We start from the raw sequence: 26070 nt of genomic DNA, 5'->3' as shown, positions 1-26070 counted from the left end.
CATTATAACAATAAAATGTTGCAATACATAGATTCATTTCCCCCTGTGTGTTCCCTTCATCCTCCTCTCCATCACGAGGGCTTGCTTAGGTTGATCGGCCCGCCCCTGAGTCATGGCTGCCAATATGGTTGCCCCTCTCCTGCTGCCATCCTAGACATAGAAAGTGAGTTTACATTTTGGGGCCAGGATGGCCACAGTCTCCTTCAGCCGCTCACTAAACCTGGAGGAGACAGAAGGGAGAGAGTCAAGGATAGTCGAGTATATTATTGGGACACAGGAATGGCGTTTAGATATACGAAAAACAATAGAGGCAGAAATGATTAACCGTTTTGTAGACATGGTGCTGAGACAGGGTTAGCTTTGGTATGGGATTAGTCTCTCCAGACATTTGCCTAGGTCTGGGTTTCCGAGACTTGTACAGGAGTACAGTGATAACTCAGGGAAGGTTTTGGTCAATTGGGTTGACAAAAGTGAATACAAAATGCAAAATAGAGTTCAGGTAAGTTTGAGGTATCCTTACTTGGGGTGTTCTGTATAGACAGAGCCATCCACCCCCACATTGATGCATAGCTTGTCCAGTCCACGGTTACCACGGATACAGTTGCCGATGGTTACCAGGCCAGCAGCACACAACTTGGCAGCACGTTTAGACACCAAATACACTATCTCACAATACTGAATGGCAGCTTCAGACCAGTCAGAATCTCCTGGACTTTCCTGGCCACAGAAGGCACCAGACAGAGGGAATCAGTGGTCCAAAAAACATAACGCTATAAATAAATATTCTAAAGACCAAGCAGTTTGTTTATGGTAACTGGAGCTGTATTATAGTTGGGTTACCACTCCCTGACTGAAATGTGATTATGGAGCTTTTTCCAAGACCATGATGTAGTACACTAGCCAGGGTACCAGTCTGTTTAGCTAACATTCCACTCCTTGTACCCTATGTCATATGCCAAATATTAGCAGATTAGATTGTTTAGTATGGCAAGGAGTAGAATGATAGATAAAGACTGGTACCAGAATAGTGGTGCACAGTATGTCCCTGAAAATCTCAAGTAACCAACATCCTTTAAAAGAGAGCTAGGGGGTGCCAGCAAAAGTTTTGCCTAACAAAATTTAATTTGGTGGCATCTGTTGCACCCCAATTTGTTAGTCAATTAAGTAGCCAGCCACATGAGAGTTAGTAGTAAATTATTTAGCTGGCAGCGGGCAATTATGGAACACACTAAGTACAGCACGTCTGTGCAGAGCTCACCTCTGTTTCCTCTGTCTCTGGGCCTTAAAACTGGCACTGATCTGTGTCAATGGCTCACCCCAGACCCTGTCATGGCACAAAAAAAGACATATTCTTCAGTTACTCATAGAGACAGGCTCTAAAAGGATGCAAACAAATAACAAAGGCTGTTGACAATGTCTAATGTGTGACATCTCATATCAATATCAATATACCCTCTCGTATCAACATCAATTATAGTAAACTGAGTCTCAAGGAGAAAATAATTTTAAAAGCATCACTTACTTTTCTATGTCTGATATGTATTTGGTTTCAAATACAAATCCTTTGTCCACAGGCAGCCTCTCAGAAAGCTTTAGCTGGTTCAGTTTCATCAAGACCAGTCTGGCTATCTCTCCCAGGTATTTTCCACTGATCATCTTCTCAAACCAGTGTAAAGTCACATGTATGCAGTGTCACAGATTCTTCCAATGTTCATAAGAGACAGGGCTGTTATTAATGAATATTAATTTTGAATACAGACGTTTGCTGAGCTTCACTGTTCAAAGTCTTATCAAACTCAGTCCGGATGAACTCTAAGGATCTGTCGTCTCCAAATCCCCCACATTCTGTGTTGATGCACATGCATCTGTCCTCCCCCTGCACTCTCTCAATATTCCTCATCTCCTCCATGTAGCACAGATTGTCCCCGGTACCTAGGTAGAGCCTTAGGAGAATCACTTTGAAGCGGACTTCCTAGGTCCCATATCCAATGGCTGCCAGCCCAACAGCGACCATTCCTCCACATAGAATATTTCCAGATCCTTGATACTCTTCTTGTGCGCTTATGGACTGCCCTCTTAAATTCAAACCAAAGGTTTTCAATTGGGTTCAAGTCCGGAGACTGAGATGGCCATTGCAAAATGTAGATTTAACCATTTATTTGCGGAATTTGATGTGTGCTTGGGGTTATTGTCTCGCTAGAAGTTTTACTTGAGGCCAAGTTTCAGACTCCTGGCAGAGGCAACCAGGTTTTTGTCTAAAATTTCCTGGTACACAATAGTGATTGTGTGATCAATAGTGATAGAGAACAAACTATCACTATTGATCACACAATCACTATTGTTTTATTTTCCCACTGAGACTTGAATAATGATTTAGCCAGTGGTGTTTCTATGGTACTGTGGTACTATACCTACCGATGATGAAGCCAATCTCATACGGCAGCTCTACACATGTACCCACAGGTAATCATAGTTGCCACTGTGTTGTTCAGAATGGCCACTAGAAACTGACTCAAATCCTGCAGGCAAAGGAAAGAGGAGTAAGGCTAGGAGCTCATTTGGCAAAACATATACCAAACATTAGGAACACTTTCATCCCTACCGTAACATTTGGTGGTGGATCTTTGATGTCATGGGGCTATTTTGCTTCCACTGGTCCTGGAGCACTTGTTAAAGTCAATAGCATCAAAAACTTTACCAAGTACAAGGACATTTTTGCCAAAAACCTGGTTGCCTCTGCCAGGAGCCTGAAACTTGGCCGCAAGTAAATATTCTAGCAAGACAGTAACCCCAAGCACACATCAAAATCCACAAAGAAATGGTTAAATCTACATTTTGCAATGGCTATCTCAGAGTCCGGACTTGAACCTGTGGTTTGAATTTAAGAGGGCAGTCCATAAGTACAAAAGAAAGATATCAAGGATCTGTAAAGATCTATATGGAGGAATGATCTAAGATCCTTCCAAATGTGTTTTCCAATCTCATTAAACATTTTAGAAAAAGGCTGTGTCATTATCCTCACAAGGGGAGGGTGCTGGTACATTGAAAACATGCAATCAATTTGAGCACACAATACAGCTCAGTTTTTGTATTATTTATTTGATAGTCTTTTTTGCTCATCTTTATCAAGGGATCAAATAATTCCAGACCCCACTGTATGTTCGTTACATAAGAGAACTCACCAACTCCTTACTGTTGATGGTATTCTGTAGCAGACAGACGACATTTTTGCTCTCTGTGTCCTTACCCTCAAACCCCTTGGTCCATTTTTTCAACACAAACTGGAATTGAGAATCATATAAAAAAAGAACACCTGTCTATCTAAAGTAAGTTATCTTTTTAGTCCCTTAATACAACTTCTATATCAGATATGTTAACCCTTTAACCCTATTCTCAACCGGCTGGAAGAGCATGTTTTGACAATGGATTTAGAAGTGGATATGAAAAAATATTTCACTTGAACTTGATTGGTCAACTCCCCCAGCATCAATTGACATAATTGGTATACTTTGGGTTGCGGCAGTTCAGTGTTGTGGAACTCTAACTTTGCCTACTCAGAGGGCTGTCAGAAAAACAGAAGAAGAGGGCGTCACATTCTATTGTTCTCTCTTTTATCCCGCTCAATGCTGGCCTGTCCGAGGGAGGAGCGTGGTTTAAACTTGCTCCTCCTGTCGTCGGCGTGTAGGTTGATCCCAGCGTCGTGACGCACTTCCTGTTGCCGGTTGTAGTTCTTCTTGTCTTCAAGTTGATTTACTCGTAGTTTATGTACTTAGCATAGCTTCCCCAGTATATTATAAAGGTTATACATTCAAATAGCCAGTTCAACCCTAACAATAGCCTATCTACATACATGATAAAAGACAAACACCAAGAGACTGGTCAGCGTTGTTTTAGCTAGACTACTCAGAGGGCTGTCAGAAAACCAAAAATCAATCTCAGAAAACTTCAAATCAGTCACCAAAGATATGGGATAAAAGGCAGGAATTAATTTGTTGGGGGATTAATATTTCACCACTCCTGTTAGTAGAGACCTTGAAGATGATGAAAATAGATAGTTCAAATGTAAAAAAAACTCAAAAGCAAGAGATTTGTAAAAGATTTACTCAACCAGTTGGTTGATATGTCAGTAAAAAGTACTGTGGACTAAGAATAGGTACATTCATTATTTTATTAAAAATACTTATTTTGGTTAAAAAGTACATGATCGAATTGTTGACACCCCACTATATTAGACAACATACAGTTGAAGTCGGAAGTTTACATACACCTTAGCCAAAAACATTTAAACTCAGCTTTTCACAATTCCTGACATTTAATCCCAGTAAAAATTATAGTTTTAGATCAGTTAGGATCACCACTTTATTTTAAGAATGTGAAATGTCAGAATAATAGTAGAGAGAATGATTTATTTCAGCTTTCATTTCTTTCATCACATTCTCAGTGGGTCAGAAGTTTACATACACTCAATTAGTATTTGGTAGCATTGCCTTTAAATTGTTTAACTTGGGTCAAACGTTTTGGGTAGCCTTCCACAAGCTTCCCACAATAAGTTGGGTGAATTTTGGCCCATTCCTCCTGACAGAGCTGGTGTAACTGAGTCAGGTTTGTAGGCCTCCTTGCTCGCACATGCTTTTTCAGTTCTGCCCATAAATGTTTTATATGATTGAGGTCAGGGCTTTGTGATGGCTACTCCAATACCTTGACTTTGTTGTCCTTAAGCCATTTTGCCACAACTTTGGAAGAATGCTTGGGGTCATTGTCCATTTGGAAGACCCATTTGCGACCAAGCTTTAACATCCTGACTGATGTCTTGAGATGTTGCTTCAATATATCCACATAATTTTCCTTTCTCATGATGCAATCTATTTTGTGAAGTGCACCAGTTCCTCCTGCAGCAAAGCACCCCCACAACATAATGCTGCCACCCCTGTACTTCAAGGTTGGGATGGTGTTCTTCGGCTTGCAAGCCTCCCCCTTTTTCCTCCAAACATAACGATGGTCATTATGGCCAAACAGTTCTATTTTTGTTTCATCAGACCAGTGGACATTTCTCCAAAAAGTAAAAAAAAAAGTTTTTTTAATGGTGGTTTTGGAGCAGTGGCTTCTTCCTTGCTGAGCGGCCTTTCATGTTATGTTGATATAGGACTCGTTTTACTGTGGATATAGATACTTTTGTACCTGTTTCCTCCAGCATCTTCACAAGGTCCTTTGTTGTTGTTCTGGGATTGATTTGCACTTTTTGCACCATAGTACGTTCATCTCTAGGAGACAGAATGCGTCTCCTTCCTGAGCAGTATGATGGCTGTGTGGTCCCATGGTGTTTATACTTGCATATTATTGTTTGTACAGATGAACGTGGTACCTTCAGGCGTTTGGAAATTGCTCCCAAGGATGAACCAGACTTGTGGAGGTGTATATATTGTTTTCTGAGTTCTTGGCTGATTTCTTTAGATTTTCCCATCATGTCAAGCAAAGAGGCACTGAGTTTGAAGGTAGGCCTTGAAATACATCCACAGGTACACCTCCAATTGACTCAAATGACATCAATTAGCCTATCAGAATCATCTAAAGCCATGACATCACTTTCTGGAATTTTCCAAGCTGTTTAAAGGCACAGTCAACTTAGTGTATGTAAACTTCTGACCCACTGGAATTGTAATACAATGAGTTATAAGTGAAATAATCTGTCTGTAAACAATTGTTGGAAAAATTATTTGTGTCATGCACAAAGTAGATGTCCTAACCGACTTGGCAAAACTATAGTTTGATAACAAGACATTTGTGGAGTGGTTGAAAATTGAGTTTTAATGACTCCAACCTAAGTGTATGTAAACCTCCGACTTTAAACCATATTTCATGACCCATGGGGTCAATTCATCAATACTCAGACTACAGGTTGCCTATAAAAGAATGCATATAATAGTAATAAATAGTAATAAAAAATTTAGTTTGTCCAGAAAACCATTTTGAAGGACATTGCACTATACACCACCTTAAAATGCATTAATTTCAATTACTCGTGTTTGGACATGCAAAAGTACCATAATTTGTTCAAAATTTACATCAGTCCTCATTTAACAATGCTTGCCTACCTATAAAAGCCATTGAAGCAGACTTAAACTAATGCTTGTAATATTGTTGAGATTAGTAAAATTGGCATGCATATTTCCTTTCTAATATGGCATCAAATTGCTACCCAAACTATTTGCATTAACCCGCCCATTTTTACGCTGCTGCTGCTCTCTGTTTATCTATGCATAGTCACTTTTCCTCTATCTACATGTACATATTCATATCAAATCAAATGTTATTTATTAAATGCGCCAAATAATCCCCTAATCAACAACGCAGTTCAAGAAATAGAGTTACGTTTATAAGTAAATATTTTCTTAAGTAAAAAATAAAACAATAATTTGATGGTGATGTGGACACCAAGGAACTTAAACTCTCGACCCACTCCACTAGTCTCTTCAATGGGGGCCTGTTCAGCACTCCTTTTCCTGTAGTCCACAATCATCTCCTTTGTCTTGCTCACATTGAGGGAGAAGTTGCTGTCTCTGACCTCCCTATAGGCTGTCTCCTCGTTATCGGTGATCAGGCCTACCACTGTTGTGTCGTCAGTAGACTTTTTGAAAGCTGTTCTTTGGGGGAGCCACACCCATTTCACTTCAGATTTCATAAGATGGTGTGGGGGCCAGAAAACAGGCCAGGCAGAAACCAACCGTAATAGTTTAACAAGATAAATCTTAACTGAGTTTATTTCCGCTTTTACAACATTGAGTCTCTGCTGTTCACATTGGCTTCCACAACTAGAACAGTCCACAGTCCAGAATGTCATCTTTTATTTTAGGCTACCTTTCATACATACACTATGCATTTACTTGGACAGCAAAGCTAAAATTTGGGATTTGAGAAATATTTTCACAGTAGAGAATATCACCTTTCATTTAAGGGTATTTTCATGAATATCGGTTTTACTGTTTAGAAATGAAAGCACTTTATGGATCTAGTCGCCCCATTTGAAGGGGTCATAAGTATTTGGACAAATTCACTTAGTGTATTTAGACAAAAGTTTACTATCGAGTCCCATATGCATAGCACGCAATGACTACATCAAGCTTGTGACAAACTTTTGGATGCATTTTCAGTTTGTTTTGGTTGTGTTTCAGATTATGTTGTGCCCAATAGGTACTGCAGGAAATGTATTATTTGTGTATTTGAGGTTTAAAAATGCTTCTGAAGTTTGTAACTTCCACTTAGAAATGTCAAACTTGATTTTACCTTACCATTTTTTTTATTAACGCCTACAAAAATGATAATTCACATTTCCTGTTGCTGAAGGATTATTATCCTGCTGTAGCAAACTGGCTCAAATTAAGATCCAACATCTGCAATGTATCATGTCATTTTGGAGTCACTTTTATATAAATAAGAATATAAGATGAGCCCATAGTTTGGGCCACTGTGTGCATTTATTTCTAGTGTGTAAAGATGAATCGAATCTAACAGATTTGTAAGAAAGTACACAAAAGAAACATTTCGAAGGAAGTATTACTTAATCCCACATTAACACACATTTGTATCACTTGATTCAGTGTAACAAACAATACAAAGAAAAGATATGCAGTGGTATAAAAAAAGCAGTTGACAGTATTTACTATTTTTTTGTATATTTGAATTTCCTATTGAATTTCCTCCCTCTTTGTCTGGGCCTGGAGGAGGAAGAGGAGGAAGTACAGGAAGAGTACTGGCGCTTGAAGTCAATAAGGCAGTCTGTGGCTTCTGAGATGGAGGTGAAGGATCGGATGGGCGAGGTGCTCACTCTGAAACCTGGGACGGCAATGTCTCCACTTCCCCCAGACTCTCCCAGATCTTCAATAAGGCCACTGAAAGCAACAATCACATGGTTATAAATGGCAGGGTCATGATCATCAGAGCACACCGTAGTAAAACTTTATGCAACGAAAAAGGAAAAGTGTTTATTGGACATGTCCAGGTAGTTCCTCCCTCTTTCAGTCCATTTTGTGCCTACTGAACATGATCCAGGTGTGAGCTAGAGGTAGTACACTGATATCGTTACAGTGACGCTGTCGATAGTCACCAAACAATCAGGCAAGCACTAAACTTTGCGGTCTGCTTACCATCTCATATTCACAAATATGTTAATATGCATTCATAAACTATTAAACCAGAAGAAAATACACCACTTCAAACGAATAACTACTTAAATAGGGGTACACAACAGTCTTAGTCAACAATGGACAAATATGAAGGCACAAGCATATAATGGAGTTGCTATGATGCTTTAGAGAGCTATTCATCAGGGTGTGTCCTTGACAGACATACCCAACCAGGGTCTGCTTATCAGACCTCCCTCCCTATCACACACATGGTACAACCCATGTCACCAGGGGTGGGTGCTACAGTAGATTAGTCAAATGGAGTTTCCCAAAAAAATCCATCAGTGCATTTCCTGTTTTGCTTACCTGTGTTGGCTCCTGAAGGCAGTATCACATGGTCCGGCCTCAGCAGTCCCTAAAAGGAGACCAAGTAGAGTGAAAACATTGGCTCTCTTTCACCCATTCAAACAAGGTGGAACGAGGCATTTTGAACATGTAAAACAACATCACAATTTAAGTGAGTGAACCTGAATCTCTGTGCTCTGTCTGGTCCAAAGCACTCAGCAAGTCTCCACTCTGGAAGATCATCCATCACACAGAGGGAAGAAAGAGCAGAAGACCCATGGTGAGTGCTACACAACAGCTAGGGAAACCACAGTCTGCAATTAACTACCAATGGTCTACAACAGCTGGCTTGGTTTTGATAACTACATATACAGTGTGTAATGCTGTGCAATAGTGCTAACTAGGAGTACCTGTCCGGCCCTGGATGCAGCCTTGGACACTTTTTGGTTCCTGATGCAGTCCTCTACGTGCTTCTCATAGTCCCCGAGATGAAACAGCTTCTGACACAGGAAGCACTTCTCTCCCTGCACTGCCCTGCTCGGAAGACAACACAACACAGACAGGTTAAAAGGTATGATCAGGTTACTCTACAGTAGGGATGTCAAAATAATTTAGACTAAAGTGACGTTCCCTGTGAATGTAAACTAGGTATAGGAGACTAGCTGTTAGACCAACGTCAATCCGCTCATACCTACTTACTTGCCAGAGCCAGAAGAACAGGGCTGCTCCTCTCCAATTCTCTCTCCCCTTCTGGTCCTCTTCCTATGAGACTTCACTGTAACTACATATTAAGCAAGGGATTGTTTTACGCTCTGGGGTCAAACATAATATTTCCCTACACATCCTTGACTTGCATTGTTCCTTTGTCAACATCCTTGCATAAACAACAGAGATTACCTTAGATTGAGCTGAATAAACGAGTGTGTTGTATGTGTGTCTTGCTGCATGTTCTTACCTTGCGATTGGCTCTGAGCCATCATCTCCTCTTCCTCCATGTTAGCGGTACTACCGTCACAGTAGGCAGCGTGCAGCTCAATCTCCGTCAGGGGGAAGGGGCGCATGCACATAGGACAGTCCATGCTGGGGCTCTGAGGGGGTGCAGGTTCTGAGACCCCACCCTGTACCTCCCCCGTCTCCTCCACTTCCACCCTCACATCCTCTCCTCTAGCAGGACCCCTAACAGTGCCACTCCTCCTCTCCTCTTCCACCTCCATCCCCTCTACACGCTGCTCCAGAAGATGGGGTGATGAGAGAAAAGTCTGGATCTGAGGCAGGGACTGCCTCTCTGGTTGGGGCTAGGGGTAACCAAATCAAACCACAGGCATAAAAAAAACACAACCATGATAGACATCTACAACACAACCTCACAATTCGATGAACACAGCCAATATTTCTAGGTGTTGAATGAAAGAAGGAGAATCAGTCAGAACTGTAATCAGAATGCTCTGTTTAGGTGTCATTTGTAGTGCAGAAGTTACTGACCTGTGCAGGGCTGGTGACCATCAGGTCTTGGGTGCCATCGTCACTGAGTTGGGTCTCTGCCATCAGAATCAACAAGGAATAATAGAGGCATGCCAATTAAAAGCTACATATTATGAAGTGAAGCTCACAACATTTAGTATTTAGTTCTAAATGCAACCATATACACAAAGTATAGCAAACAAACATTAGGCACGCCATCCTAATATTTTTTATTTCACCTTTATTTAACCAGGTAGGCAAGTTGAGAACAAGTTCTCATTTACAACTGCGACCTGGCCAAGATAAAGCACAGCAGTTCGACACATACAACCCAGAGTTACATATGGAATAAACAAACATACAGTCAATAATACAGTAAATATATTATATATATATATATATATATATATATATATATATTAGTGTGTGCAAATGAGGTAAGATAAGGCAATAAATAGGCCATGGTGGCGAATAATTACAGGATAGCAATTAAACACTTGAATGGTAGATGTTCAGAAGATGAATGTGCAAGCAGAGACTGGGGTGCAACGGAGCAAGATAAATAAATACAGTATGGGGATGAGGTAGTTGGATGGGCTGTTTACAGATGGGCTGTGTACAGGTGCAATGATCTGTGAGCTGCTCTGACAGCTGGTGCTTAAAGCTAATGAAGGAGATTTGAGTCTCCAGCTTCAGTGATTTTCGCAGTTCGTTCCAGTCATTGGCAGCAGAGAACTGGAAGGAAAGGCGGCCAAAGCAGGAATTGGCTTTGGGGGTGACCAGTGAGATATACCTGCTGGAGCGCGTGCTACGGGTGGGTGCTGCTATGGTGACCAGTGAGCTGAGATAAGGCGGGGCTTTACCTAGCAGAGACTTGTAGATGACCTGGAGCCAGTGGGTTTGGCGACGAGTATGAAGCGATGGCCAGCCAACGAGAGCGTACAGGTCGCAGTGGTGGGTAATATATGGGGCTTTGGTGACAAAACAGATGGCACTATGATAGACTGCATCCAATTTGTTGAGTAGAGTGTTGGAGGCTAGTTTATAAATGACATCGCCAAAGTCGAGGATCGTTAGGATGGTCAGTTTTACGAGGGTATGTTTGGCAGCATGAGTGAAGGATGCTTTGTTGCGAAATAGGAAGCCGATTCTAGATTTAATTTTGGATTGGAGAGTAATGTAAGTCTGGAAGGAGAGTTTACCGTCTAGCCAGACACCTAGCTTTTTGTAGTTGTCCACATATTCTAAGTCAGAACCGTCCAGAGTAGTGAAGCTGGACAGGCGGGCAGGTGTGGGCAGTGATCGGTTGAAGAGCATGCATTTAGTTTTACTTGCATTTAAGAGCAGTTGGAGGCCACGGAAGGAGAGTTGTATGGCATTGAAGCTCGTCTGCAGGTTAGTTAACACAGTGTCCAAAGAGAGGCCAGAAGTACACAGAATGGTGTCGTCTGCGTAGAGGTGGATCAGAGAATCACCAGCAGCAAGAGCGACATCATTGATGTATACAGAGAAGAGAGTCGGCCCGAGAATTGAACCCTGTGGCACCCCCAGAGAGACTGCCAGAGGTCCGGACAACAGGCCCTCCTATTTGACACACTGAACTCTATCAGAGAAGTAGTTGGTGAACCAGGCGAGGCAATCATTTGAGAAACCAAGGCTGTTGAGTCTGCAAGTAAGAATGTGGTGATTGACAGAGTCAAAAGCCTTGGCCAGGTCGATGAATACGGCTGCACAGCAATGTCTCTTATCGATGGCGGTTATGATATCGTTTAGGACCTTGAGCGTGGCTGAGGTGCACCCATGACCAGCTCTGAAACCAGGATACCCGGGCCAGGTCGATTAGAAAGGCCTGCTCGCTGAAGTGTTTTAGGGAGTGTTTGACAGTGATGAGGGGTGGTTACAGATGCAGGCAATGAGGCAGTGATCGCTGAGATCTTGGTTCAAAACAGCAGAGGTATATTTGGAGGGCAAGTTGGTTAGGATGATATCTATGAGGGTGCCCGCGTTTACGGATTTGGGGTTGTACCTGGTGGGTTCATTGATCATTTGTGTGAGATTGAGGGCATCAAGCTTAGATGGTAGGATGGCCGGGGTGTTAAGCATGTCCCAGTTTAGGTCACCTAGCAGCACTAGCTCTGAAGATAGATGGGGGGCAATCAATTCACATATGGTGTCCAGGGCACAGCTGGGGGCAGAGGGTGGTCTATAGCAAGCGGCAACGGTGAGAGACTTGTCTCTGGAAAGGTGGATTTTTAAAAGTAGAAGCTCCAATTGTTTGGGTACAGACGTGGATAATAAGACAGAACTCTGCAGGCTATTTCTGCAGTAGATTGCAACACCGCCCCCTTTGGCAGTTCTATCTTGTCGGAAAATGTTATCGTTAGGGATGGACATTTCAGGGTTTTTGGTGGTCTTCCTGAGCCAGGATTCAGACACGGCTAGGACATCCAGGTTGGCAGAGTGTGCTAAAGCAGTGAATAAAACAAACTTAGGGAGGAGGCTTCTAATGTTAACATACATGAAACCAAGGCTTTTATGGTTACAGAAGTCAACAAATGAGAGCGCCTGGGGAATGGGAGTGGAGCTAGGCACTGCAGGGCCTGGGTTAACCCCTACATCACCAGAGGAGGAGTAGGATAAGGGTATGGCTAAAGGCTAAAATAACTGGTCGTCTAGTACGTTCGGAACAGAGAGTAAAAGGAGCAGGTTTCTGGGCACGGTAGAATAGATTCAAGGCATAATGTACAGACAAAGATATGGTAGGATGTGAATACAGTGAGGGTAAACCTGTGCATAAAGTGATGATGAATGCGATATTGTCTCTAGAAACATCATTTAAACCAGGTGATGTCACCGCATGTGTGGGAGGTGGAACTAAAGGGTTCGCTAAGGTGTATTGAGCAGGGCTAGAGGCTCGACAGTGAAATAAGGCAATAATTACTAACCAAAACAGCAATGGACAAGGCATATTGACGTCAGTGAGAGGCATGCGTAGCCGAGTGATCATAGGAGTCCAGTGAGTGGCTTCAGACAGCTTGCGGGCCGGGGCTAGCAAGCTAACAGAAGGGCCTTGGAGGGACGTCGCGACGGAAGAAAGTCTGTTGCGGCCCCCTCGTGCTATTACGTCGGCAGATGAATCAGCAGGGCTCCGTGTGGTAAACCAGGCCAATTGGCAAAATAGGTATAGTGGCCAAAGGCCTCTTAAGCTAACAGTCTGATGTGCTCGGGACAGCTTGCAGGCCGAGGCTAGCAGATGGTCATTCAGGGGACGACGCGACTGCGGAGTTAGTTGAGAAAACCCTATCGGGTGAATCACGTCGGTGGTCCAGTCGTGATGGGTCGGCGGGGGTCCAGGCCAGCTGGCAAAATCAGTATTGTAGCTCAAGGAGTGGCTGATGGACCTCTTTGGCTAGCCGGGAGATGGGCCTAGCAAGGCTAGCTCCAGGCTAATTCGTTCTTGCTTCGGGACAGTGACGTTAGCCAGGAGTGGCCACTATAATAGCAGCTAGCTAGCTGCGATGATCCAGGTGAAAAAAAAAAAAAGGTTCAGAGCTTGCGGTAGGAATCCGGAGATATGGAGAAAAATAAGTCTGATTTGCTCTGGTTTGAGTCGTGCTGTGCAGACTGGCGAGAGTTGTCCGTGCTACACTATACAATGCTGTTTTTTTCTCAAACTGAAATTAGGCGAACTATTTGAATATTTGCAACCAGGAAATGGTGGAGTGAGTTCTACATATGCACCTTTAATGACAGTCATTTATAATCTGTGAAATCAATTGTAATTTCGGTGACACTTTACTTGACACCCAGTGTTATTACACGTTATGACAGTCATAACCATGTCATAATGCCATTAACAGCTGACAACTCGTCATAACACTCATAACTGTCATGACCCATATATTTACACCGGTTGTGACACATATTGCATTATTTTATGGTACCTACATAAGTGTCAACACACATTTATTCTAATTGTTGTTTTTCCCTGCCAAGAAGTTTCCATTTGTTTGAAAGATTATTTCTTAAATCCTTTGTTGGTATGAATTCTGTACAGATGTTTTTTTTTCATCATATTTTAAATAACTTGTAGAAAATACACTATGACACTGTCATGAAACATTATGACCATCATAATCATATAAACCAGATAGGGCAAACAAGACAATGCCCTTATATCAGTCAAAAATAGGGTGTCTTGTCCTGCTCCTGAAATCTGCATCCAGCGCTGTCATCAGCAACAGAGCATTGGGTTAGGTGCATGTCTGACATCAATGTGTACACAATTACAATGATAATTGAATATGGTCAATAAAAACTAAAAGATATAACAAACATACTGCTAACAAATATGCTATGGTGTAATGGAATGTCTTGCCTTGTCTGGTAGGTTGACACTTTTGTACAGTGGTTTGTGCTTTAAAAGTTGCAGCGTACTGCGGCGCAGCTTGCAGGGTGCTGCAGAATTCTGTCACGTTATTTAAGTGTGAACCACTAGTACCATTAATGCTACTTAGTGCTAGTTTGACCACCAGAGGGCATCTATGAGAAGAATTTGATAGCCTTCAATAGTGGCTGTACTAGAGAATTTAAAACCTTTTTGTAAGAACATAGTATATGGGACTGATTAAGAAATATTCCTTTATTAATTTGATTAATATTATGGTGTTTCTATTCCAAGAAAAACGAAAAACCCTCTGGGTTTCCGTTAGGATGGAATGGAAAATATGGCGCTGTACAACGTGACGGTCGGGAGTACAGTACTGGGCTATTTAGCTGAAGAATCCCCGTGTAGTGTGGGCACGCGGGAAACAGGGGGGCTATTCCCTGATGGGGAGGAAGGAGTAGGCTGTCCTTGTAAATAAGAATTTGTTCTTATCTGACTTGCCTAGTTAAATTAAAGGTTACACTAAGAGCATAATATTTCTACACCCTAATTTTGTAATTCTAGTCTAACCAATACCCAAACGGAGATTCAGTGAAAATAAAAACCGCATTGATTTATCAAGACCAGTCCAAATGCTTGTCTCAGAGCAGCGCGAAACGGTGCTAAAATAGTTGTCGGCTACTGCTTCAAATCCTATTGCTTCTAACTTCAATATGTTCTAGAAATAAATAGGACCTTCACCACTTTTAACAGCACATTACTCAACACTATTGAGACTCATGTCGCCTACGGTAGGCCTACAGTATATCGAAAAATAAGACGTGAATCTCCGCCAATAATTACAGAGAATTGGAGGATTCTTAATTAAAACCAAAAGCCACCTCATAAGTCTCCCGGTGGAGATCGGCACGGGTATCGACCCTGCATCTGTAGCAACGCATTTTGCACTGTGGGAGCCCCCATCCACAAAGTATCAAAATACAGAGAGGTGTTGGTAAAGGTATATTGTCTGGCTCATAGCCCATAACGGGCTATTATAATACAGTACATGGTGTCCAGGTCAGGATAACCAAAACATTTCTTTATGTAAGACTATCAGAAAGAATGTTGGTACTTACTTATTTTGATCCAAAGCCATGAATGAGTGAGTCACTCAGCTTTATGTAGGTGCCGCTATATGACTGTGTCATCAATTTGATAATATATAACAATATTTTGGAGGTTATTTTGTTTTAAAAAACAAACAAAAGAGAGCGATTGTAATCTGAATAGAGGCCAAAATCATATTTGTAAAGGCCAAAACATTTATTTCTGTTTTTAGAGGGAGACAAAGGCTGAGCCAATTGTGCGCCGCCCATAAAGGCCAAAATATAGCCCTGCTAATAGCCATAATGGCGCTGTACAACGTGACCGTATGTGTTTGAAAGAGTATTTCCAGTAAGCAACAATTTGTTTACCTTCATTAGACAACTTTGTTCCAATATTTCTGTAATTCAGTGATATTTATTCCCATTGTAATTCGTTATGGATCCATTACTAAATAAACAGCATTTTGAAAGAGTATTTTTATAATTATTTTATTAACAAAAGCATAAAGATGCCATTATTAGTTACATTGTTTTAGTTTGAATGTGCAGACTGGCACTAAGAACAGAACAGCGAGAACATTTCCCTAGTCAGCTCCATTATTAGTGCAATGCCCCTTAAAGTGCTGCCAGTGTGGCGGTCCACCCTCCCTTCCCCATGGGCTAGGTCGGTATTCTGTGCACAGCACTGCGGCCCATCCAGTGCCCCCATGCCTTGAACCTTGCGCGCTTTCAGTGGATATAGTTGGAGAGCCATGACCAATATATATTGTCCTGCTAATAACAGGGTTAATTATATCTGTGAGAATATCCAACGGGCTTTTATATAATTCTAAATTAATAATAATAACTTTGTTTAAAAAAATAAAATATTTTGGAGATGATTTTGTTTTCAAATAAAGTAAATAGAGCGAGATAAAGGCCATTCTTGAACATGGGGTGAGACATTGTTACGAATTTGTAAATAAAGCCAGTTTGTTATTTAGAATGATTTATTTCTGTTTTTAGAGGGAGAGAAACCAAAAAACTACAGTCATCTCATGGGTATCCCAGTCGAGGCCGGCACAGGTATTGAACCAGCATCTGAAGCAACACAGCTTGCACAGGTATGCAATGTTTTATACCGTTGCACCACTCAGGCGCTGTACAACGTTACCGGTCGGGAGTGGCCTACAGTATGAGCGAAATAATCCTAATAAAATAAAATAAAACCTTAGTGTAACAACAGTTTTAGTAAGTAATACTGAAGTTGTGCACAATTATCAGCTTCTATTTAGGTTTATGTCACCCATTCATTGTCAGACACACAGTAGGACCCAAAAGCATAATCAGTGCGCTAACTCCCCTTTGCGCTGGTCTGGAGCAATGAAGTGTTGATGTCCTAAACCACAAACTACCTCTAAGTCCTGAAAAATAATCGCACAACTTTTAGTGGAGCAAGCACTGTAGGTATCATAACCAGCCATAAAATAACACAATATATGTCACAACAGGTATAAAAATGTGTCATGACTGTGTTATGACAACTTGTCTGCTGTTATGACATGGTTATGACAATGTCACAACATGTTATGACGCTGGGTGTCAAGTAAAGTCTTACCATCATTTCTTATACCTGGAACTTCTAAGCCACCGACATCCACCACTTCCTCCCCCATCCTTTCTTCCTCCTCCCTCTTCTCTTCCTCTTTTTCATCTTCTTCCTTCTCCAGCGGGTCAGGCAGTGGCGATGGTCTTCTCTCTTCTTTTCTAAGGCCAAGACTCCTGGAAATTAGAAATCAACACGTTTTCATTCCTGTGCACATTTAAAAGACTTGTATCATAGAGATTATAGACAAGCTAGGTCCATACTGTATAATGTAGCAGTTTAGGCCTCCCTTTCTTACCTTCGAGGTAGAATTTGTTGTTGATTGGATTCTACATGAAATACAGGTGAGGGCGATTTCTATGGGAAGACAAAAACAAAGAGATAGTTTTCTGGGGGAAAGCATCAAGTGGATTGACCTTTCCACAAACTGACAAGGAACTTTCATAAAATGAGAGACACTGTTTTTAGCCTGTATTATAATAACACATTTGGATTGTAAATAGTTGATAGCACTATCTGGTGGTAATATAGTGTGACAAGGAACTTTCAGTAAGTACTGTAGTATCATTAGAGCCTTTGGTATGATTCATGCTTTAAATTAATAATATTTGTACTGTTAACACAGCCTTTAGAAATACATAAAATGTATTGCTCCAAGCTCCCTATAAGTATTGACAAAAGTTATGCAATACTCACTTCGTCTTGTTCAGGAGTGGACACAAACAGTGGCTGATAGTCCTTCCACTCCAGTCTTCCTCTCCTCCCTCCCTCTTCCGTCCCTCCCTGTGACCGCCGCCACTCCCTTTCCTCACCCTCCTCTTCATCATCCTCTACCACCTCCACTAACTCTTCCTGCTGGTTTCTCACTCCCTGCACTTCTTCCTCCTCTTCCTCCAGAAGTTCTGGGGCCCTGTGTCTCTTGGGGCGTCCCCTCCTGGAAAAAGGTCTCTCTGGGGGACCAGGAAGGACAGGCTCCCCCCAGCCTGCCTTCCTCAGCAGGCCCCTCTGGGCTTCCTTCAGGCTCTTCTCATACACCTCCAGCTGGGACATGATCACCTGTAAGGAAAAACCTGTTAATTTACACTCAGAAGTCATGACATCTGACATCAGGTCAATGAAATATTACAAAATGATGGATGGAGTGCCTACAATACAGTAGCACACAGAATTTATACAATGCTTTCGGGAAGTATTCAGAGCCCTTGACTTTTTCTACACTGTTACATTACAGCCTGATTCTAAAATTAATTAAATAAAATGTTTTCCACAATCTACACGCAATACCCCATAATGACAAAGCAAAAAACAGGTTTCTACAAAATGTTAGCAAATTTCTTTAAAAAAAATACCTTATGCACATTAGTACTCAGACACTTTGCTATGAGACTCAAAATTGAGCTCAGGTGCATCCTGGTTCCATTGATCATCCTTGAGATGTTTCTACATCCACCTGTGGTAAATTCAATTGATTGGACATGATTTGGAAAGGCGCACACCTGTTTATATAAGGTCCCACAGTTGACAGTGCATGTAAGAGCAAAAAGCAAGCCATGAAGCAAGCTGTTCCTAGGCCATCATTGAAAATAAGAATTTGTTCTTAACAGACTTGCCTGGTTAAATAAAAGGTTTTTTAAAAATGATTATATATATATATATTTTTTTTTATGAAGTTGAAGGAATTGTCTGTAGATCTCCGAGACAGGATTGTGTTCGAGGCACAGATCTGAGGAAGGGTACCAAAACATTTCTTCAGCATTGAAAGTCCCCAAGAACACAGTGGCCTCCATCATTCTTAAATGGAAGAAGTTTGGAACCACCAAGACTCTTCCTAAAGCTGGCCACCCAGCCAAACTGAGCAATTGGGGGACAATGGCCTTGGTCAGGGAGGTGACCAAGAACCTGATGGTCACTGACAGAGCTCGAAAGACAACCATCTCTGCAGCACTCCACCAATCAGGCCTTATGGTAGAGTGGCCAGAAGGAAGCCACTCCTCAGTAAAAGGTACATGTCATCCCGCTTGGAGTTTGCCAAAAGGCACCTAAAAGACTCTCAGACCATGAGAAACAAGATTCAATGGTCTGATGAAACCAATAATTTAACTCTTTGGCCTGAATGCCAAGCGTCACGTCTGGAGGAAACCTGGCACCATCCCTACGGTGAAGCATGGTGGTGGCAGCATCATGCTGTGGGGATGTTTTTCAGCGGCAGGGACTGGGAGACTAGTCAGGATCGAAGGAAAGACAAATGGAGCAAAGAACAGAGATCCTTGATGAAAACCTGTTCCAGAGCGCTCAGGACCTCAGACTGGGGCAAAGGTTCACCTTCCAACAGGACAACGACCCTAAGCACACAGCCAAGACAATGCAGGAGGGGTTTCGGGACAAGTCTCTGAATGTCCTTGAGTAGCCCAGCTAGAGCCTGGACTTTAACCCGATTGAACATCTCTGGAGAGACCTAATAATAGCTATGCAGCGACGTCCCCATCCAATCTGACAGAGTTTGCGAGGATCTGCAGAGAAGAATAGGAGAAACTCCCTAAATACAGGTGTGCCAAGCTTGTAGCATCATACCCAAGAAGACTCAAGGCTGTAATTGCTGCCAAAGGTGCTTCAACAAAGTACTGAGTAAAGGGTCTGAAACTGTTTTTGCTTTGTCATTATGGGGTATTGTGTGTAGATGGATGAGGGGAAAAAAACGATTTAATCAAGTTTAGAATAAGCCTGTAAGATAACAAAATGCGGAAAAAGTCAAGGGCTCTGAATAGTTTTCAAATGCACTGTATGCCCCCTTTTTGTGGTCCCAGATGTCAGATACCCACATTGACTCCTAATCCAGAGAATGTCTGTGTGAGAGAATAATAAATTAAGACACATCAGAGGAAGGATAAAGAATAACCTGCGTGTAGGCATCTGGGTCCTGCCCTCGTGGACAGAAAGGCACGCCCCAATAGTAGCACACCACTCCCCCATCCCCCTGGCCGCCTGTGGGGGAAGAGAGGTGGCTGGAAGAGGCCTGGGGCTGGTGGGAAGAGGGGTATCTGGCTTGTGCCTCATCCTGGCACCCTCTACCTGCAGCCTGTCTGGGGTGAAAGGGGGAGGGAGATCCATACATGCCCTTGAAGGTGAACTTCTTCCGGATGCGCTTGGACTGGCTCTCTCCATCCTCGCACGCGGAGTCTTCGGAGATGTGAGTGCGTTTCTTGGGGACGAGGCAGGGGCTGTGTATGTGTGGAGGGGAACAGTGGTGGTTGGTGTTTGTGGAGAGACACTGGTTGCTTGGTTGTGGGAGGTCATTCTCTTGTGGGAAGACTGGGCTGGGCAACTGAGCTGACTGCAAGAGAGAGAGAAGTTCCCACAATACACTGTAAATTAGGTTTCAGGTGAAGTCAAAGGCTAAATAACAGTACTGGTAATATACAATCTCTTGTAGTTTCTTGGCATCACCTTTGCAGGACCGTCTTCCTCTTCATCATCATCTGACCAGCGTAGCACCATATTACTGGTTAACTCCTGCATTGGCTGAGCCAATGTAAGTTCCTCTGAATTAAGGTCTTCTTCTGCAGCTAAAGAGAACAATCATTCCAATACATACATAAGATGAGAACATAGAAAGCCAAAGGGCAGGAAGAGGCCATATGAACCTGCCATACCGCTATTACTTGCTCTCATTAAAACTCAATGTGTTGGTGTAACATTATTCTGTATGTATGATAGTGGTTAAAACAATAGAAAACGTACCAAACTTTGCAGGCGTGCTAATTCTGTTTACAGCGCACTGTGAGGATTCACCCTGACGTTCCTCTTGGTCAACAACTTTGTCTGCAACTCCAACTGTCTTTCTTATAGGTATGAGTCTCTTGTTCAGGGACAGGGTTGTTCTGAGGCGTGGTGGAAGGCACTTTGAGGATTCGCTGCTCTTCACATCCTCTCGGTCTCTATCCTCATGGTCTTCTGATGTAGAGACACTTTCAATACAGTTCTGTGGACCCTGGTCCCTTATCTGATCAGTTCTGGGGAAGACTGGGCTTCCGGGAAAGGTGGGACTTGCCGCTTTCTCTTCTCCTGTATCACTACTGGAGAACATGGCGCTTTTAGGAAAAGTTGGACTAGCCTCTTTTTCTTCCTTTCCTGAATCAGTCTCAGAGAACATAGGGGGACTCCCTTGGCCTGGTTCCCCACCTGCAGTTCTCTCTGTCCTGGAGAACACAGGGCTTTTGGAAAATGTAGGGCTCTTTGGCTGAAAAGACTGAGACATCTGGGACTTTGTGGAAAGAGTTAAGCTTGGAGGACCCTCTTGAGAACATAGTAGGAACCCAGAGGCTTGACAGTCTACTAGGAGGTCCTGGCTGAGCTTATGCAGGCACAGGATGAGTTTGCTGGCTGATGGGACTGTGGTAGCGAGAGGGAATACAGGGGACTTCTTCCTGAGTTGGGACTCATTTTCTGTGGACTTGCATTCCTGAGATTCGACGTGGGCTGAGAGGTTTCCGAAAGGGTTCTTCAGAGAAGACCCCTCCTTAAAATGGCATAGAAAATGTGATTAAAAAAACGTTTTTATTTATTTTACCTTTATTTAACTAGGCAAGTCAGTTAAGAACAAATTCTTATTTTCAATGACGGCCTAGGAACAGTGGGTTAACTGCCTTGTTCAGGGGCAGAACGACATATTTTTACCTTGTCAGCTCGGGGATTCGATCTTGCAACCTTTCGGTTACTAGTCCAACGCTCTAACCACTAGGCTACATGCCGCCCCGGTAACATCCCTAGAACTAAATTGATTTGGCATGCAATCGAGACTGGTAATGATTGAAAGATGTGGCATTAAGATATAAGTAAGTAATTGGTTCTTCTAGACCTACATTAATGCTTATTAACAAGTCTTCAGGTTAAAATATCGATCAGACTCATAGAAGTTAGATCTAGGCCCATAGTAGCCCCTGAAGAAAGACAGAACTACATGATTGCCATGGTAGACAAATAATGAGGCACCACTGACCTGTGAAGAGAGAGGCATGGAGGTGGAAGCTTGGCTGAGGGGAGAAGACTGGGAGTAGACCTTCTGGGTCTGAGACAGGTCAGGCATATCTAGTAAGGGACTACCCTCTTTTTTCCCCCTCCTGCTGGTTTCTGGGTTAGCAACCCCTACACCGTGGGCTCCCTCCCTGTCAGCCACACCATGGTTGGGGTAAGAGAGCTTCCGCCTGGGGGGCTGTATGCTGCTCTCTGCCTCTGGAGGGGAACGTTGACATTTCTGGGTAGGGCTCCCGTCCACCAGCAGAGATTCTGAGTGGGGATGAGTGGGTCTGTCCGCCTGGAGGGATAGAACAACACTTGTGTATCACAGGAATAGATACAATGGGAGAAACATTTGTGGTTTTATCTGAAATAATGGCGAGGACTGTGACTGTACTAGAGGAAATGTCCAGGCAACCTTTTATTTCTGTCAATATTCTCCACACTTACGTAGAGGCTTTCAGCGATGGCCTTCCTCATGGTCTCCTCCTCCTGTCGTTGCCTGAGAGCAGTGTTGCTGGCCTCCTGTTCACTCAGCCTCATGGCCAGGTCCAGCATCTCTTCCTCAGTCATCTCTGAGATGAGGGGTCAGCTTCAGTACAGTAGATGACAAAGCACCAACTAGCAGTGCTTCAGTGGTTACATTTTGGTGATTGATCATGACTCAGTTCCATTACAATATGTACAGGGGAGTTTTGTAAGGAGCCCCGGCGCTCAGTCCGAACATTAACACGCGTCTAACGGTTTTGGGCGGCAGGTAGCCTAGCGGTTAAGAGCGTTGGGCCAGTATCCGAAAGGTTGCTGGTTTAAATCCCTGAGACGATTAGGTGACAAATCTGTTGATGTGGCCTAAAATGTAAACGCATAACAACCTTATCCTTCATATCAGCTAGAAATAATTATTTTAAGAAAGGTTCAATTGATACACACCTTTATAGGGTTAGTGTTCCCAAGCGGCCATATATCCATGTTACAGCCTGTGTTTATTGGAAAACAGACAGTGCTAATTAGCTTGTCACATTGTGTTGTCACAAAATACTGTCGACTACAACTGTGTTAACACCGGTTAAAACAGTGTAGAGTAAGTGTGTATTTTGCATTTGTGAAATTATTTTGATGTGATATGAAAGTAGAGAGATTTATGTTTCTATAACCATACTGCAATTGAGAATCGACTCACTTTTGAGTATTTGGCCGTTTTGGTTTCCAGAGCCAAAACAGAACATGTAAGGTCCTTGGACTATAAAAAGTGAAGTTAACGCTAGGCTCCTTTGGACCATTATTGGGCTAATGTGCTACATGAGAAGGATACGTCTAATTCGCTACGTTACAAATAAGGAGACGTATGTTGGACAGTATACCGTTAGATCGTGTTTTACTCTCCTTCTCCCGTTTGCGCTCCTCTAATGATGTTGGTCTGAAGTCTTCATCCTGGGTTAGAAGAGAGATGAGTTGTCAATTACTTTATATCTTGGGTCAGGTGCCTTTCTTTAAGAGACATAAGTGGTCTGAAGCAGTAATACTATTTGGCCGACAATTATCAAGTATAGTATAGAGTTATTATTTTGTAGTTAACATTTAATGATAGGTCACTTTACACATATAGATAACCAGTAGTTATGTAGTTATGTTCTATATCCGTGTAGCTAGCTAGCCAGTGTGTAACCAACTAGCTAACGAGTTAGTCAGTTCAGCTGGTTAACATTACCTCGTCGCTGTCTGAGATGACGACTCTGTCCTCTTCATGATCAATTGCTCGTCGTCGTTTCCTGGGACCACCATCAGTGTATCTGTTCTCTCGCTTTTTCCGAGGAGGCATGTTGCTGGGTTGAATTTGGTGCTTGATAACAAATATAGACGTAAGTTAGCTTAGCTAGCTACCATTAGCTATCCTTACGACTTGTGTCGAGGATGTCTGCACACCCATCTTCCTGAGAATTACGAAAAACCGAAAGTAGAACAGTTACTTAGCTAGCTATGTATATAACGATACATGGAATTTAAGTTACAAATCATTCAGTTCAAGACTGTTAATCACATCCAGTGTTAGTAGGTAGGATTCCTACTTTTACCAAAACGTTGACAAACCTCGATTCAAGAAGCCATGTTTTCTTCGATCACGTGACTCAAAAGGGAGGGCAAACTTTGAAGCGGACTGAAACTAATATTTTTGTAACTAAAACGTCTCATTGTTCTGTCTTTGGCTGAAATGTACGGTGCAATACCGCACTACAATTGCAAATTTCAAACAGGAAGAGCATGCTTTTTTTTAACGGGCCCAGTTAAAAACTGTTCACAAATGAAACTACAGCTAGGTGTATTAAACGTCTCTGTCAAAATAATGTCCAAACGTGTGAGCATAGGCCAGCAAAGTACTTTATAGCGCTCTCAAAAAACACCCCCCTTTGTGGCTTTCTCGACCAAACCAAATATTATCAAAACACTCTTATACTCATTGACCTAGATAACTTTTCTAGCTCACAAACACATAATATTCGTTATTTCGAACAATCATTGATCTGTAGAAAAATACACAAAGCCAGGTTTAAACCCTACTGCCAAAGAGGATGGGCCCTGCTAACGTTACCACAACCACACCATCTTTGCTGCAACTGTCTTTGGTGTAGTCTGAGAGCAAGAGGTGGAGCACCTGAAGTGTTAGGCTCCGGTCAATCTGTCTTCTTCGATGAAGTTTAACTTAAGGGAGGTTGGTATCCAATAAATGTTGCATTACTGCCACCAACTAGACTGGATTATAACTCCCTTATATTTTGCTTGGGACAACAACAAAAAACGACCATCTAACCCTACACTCATTAAAAACCCACAACCCTACTCCACTAAATCTATCTAGTCGTACCTCAGGCCAACAGCCTGAAATGACAGGACACCCTGTAACCCTTCTGACGTCAAATCTCGTACACCCAAATACTTCTCTGCAGCTGCCACCACAACCTCAATTTTCTGTGACTTACGTTCTATCCCTGCAGTACAGTTGATAACCATACTGTTTCACGGAATCATGGCTCTCCGGATATACTGTCCCCGTCCATACAGCCAGCTGGGTTCTCAGTATATTGCGCAGACAGGAATAAAAAACTATCCGGGAAGAAGAAAGGCATGGTGTATGTTTCATGATTAACTACTCATGGTGTGATTGTAATAATGTACAGGAACAAGGTCTTTTGTTCAACCGACCTAGAATGCCTCACAATCAAATGCCGACCGTATTACCTCCCAAGAGAATTCTCTTTGGTTATAGTCACAGCCGTGTATATTCCCCTTCAAGCCAAAGCCACGACAGCTTTTCAAGTAACTACACTGGACTTTGTGCAAACTGGAAACCACACATCCTGAGGGTGCATTTATTGTTGCTGGGGATTATAACAAAGCAAATTTGAGGAAAATGCTACCAAAGTTCTAACAACACATTGCCTGTGGTACTCATTCTTCAAAAACTCTCGACCATTGTTACTCCCCCTTCTGGGATGACAACAAGGCCCTCCCTTCGGCAAATCAGATCACGACTCCATCCTGCTCCTCCCTTCCTATAGGCAGAAACTCAAACAGGAAGTTCCTGTGCTAAGATCTATTCAATGCTGGTCTGACCAATCGGAATCCATGTTTCAAGATTGTTTTGATCACGTGGACTGGGATATGTTCCAGGTTGCCTTTGAGAATAACATTGATGTATACACAGACACTGTGACTGAGTTCATCAGGATGTTGTTTCCACTGTGACTATTAAAACTTACCCAAACCAAAAACTGTGGATAGATGTCAGCATTTGCACATATCTGAAAGCGCGAACCACCGCATTTAACCACAGCAAGGTGACTGGGAATATGGTAGAATACAAACAGTGTAGTTATTCTCCTTCCAGACTCACATCAAACATCTCCAATCCAAAGTTAAACATAGAATTGGCTTCCTATTTCGCAACAAAGCATCTTTCACTCATGCTGCCAAACATACCCTCGTAAAACTGACCATCCTACCGATCCTCAACTTCGGCGATGTAATTTACAAAATAGCCTCCAATACCCTACTCAATAAATTGGATGCAGTCTA

At 42.5% G+C, this 26070-nt stretch overlaps 1 protein-coding gene across 5 annotated transcripts; it reads right to left on the bottom strand.

The window, feature by feature from the left end:
* Positions 1-7453: 7453 nt before the first annotated feature.
* Positions 7454-24369, bottom strand: LOC115148817 (BRCA1-A complex subunit RAP80). 5 transcript variants are annotated; one of them, XM_029691066.1, is made up of 18 exons: positions 24088-24369; positions 23708-23839; positions 23361-23430; positions 22450-22574; positions 21983-22297; positions 20725-21502; positions 20431-20549; positions 19883-20317; positions 17683-18042; positions 17285-17343; positions 16999-17162; positions 9948-10003; positions 9421-9760; positions 9165-9246; positions 8876-8999; positions 8648-8696; positions 8487-8535; positions 7454-7886 (listed from the first exon to the last, which is right to left on the bottom strand). In XM_029691066.1, exons 2-18 carry the CDS (start codon positions 23816-23818, stop codon positions 7658-7660), a joined length of 3465 nt encoding a protein of 1154 aa, XP_029546926.1. In that variant the 5' UTR covers positions 23819-23839; positions 24088-24369; the 3' UTR covers positions 7454-7657. The 5 variants fall into 5 exon arrangements, with proteins under 5 accessions (XP_029546926.1, XP_029546925.1, XP_029546927.1 ...); XM_029691065.1 differs by having other exon boundaries at positions 23708-24133; XM_029691067.1 differs by having other exon boundaries at positions 17014-17162; positions 23708-24133.
* Positions 24370-26070: the final 1701 nt, after the last annotated feature.

The sequence above is a fragment of the Salmo trutta genome, chromosome 15 (genome assembly GCF_901001165.1).
Source record: "Salmo trutta chromosome 15, fSalTru1.1, whole genome shotgun sequence".
Taxonomy (NCBI): Eukaryota; Metazoa; Chordata; class Actinopteri; order Salmoniformes; family Salmonidae; genus Salmo; species Salmo trutta.
The sequence above is the reverse complement of the archived record's forward strand: the minus strand, read 5'-3'. Positions and strand labels throughout refer to the sequence as shown.

Coding starts and splice junctions, on each gene's coding strand:
- LOC115148817 (XM_029691066.1), bottom strand. CDS start 23,818: ATGCCTCCTCGGAAAAAGCGAGAGAACAGATACACTGATGGTGGTCCC. Junction 22,575..23,360: donor GAGTAAAACACGATCTAACG/GTATACTGTCCA, acceptor CCCTCATCTCAG/AGATGACTGAGGAAGAGATG. Junction 21,503..21,982: donor CCATGCCTCTCTCTTCACAG/GTCAGTGGTGCC, acceptor TGCCATTTTAAG/GAGGGGTCTTCTCTGAAGAA.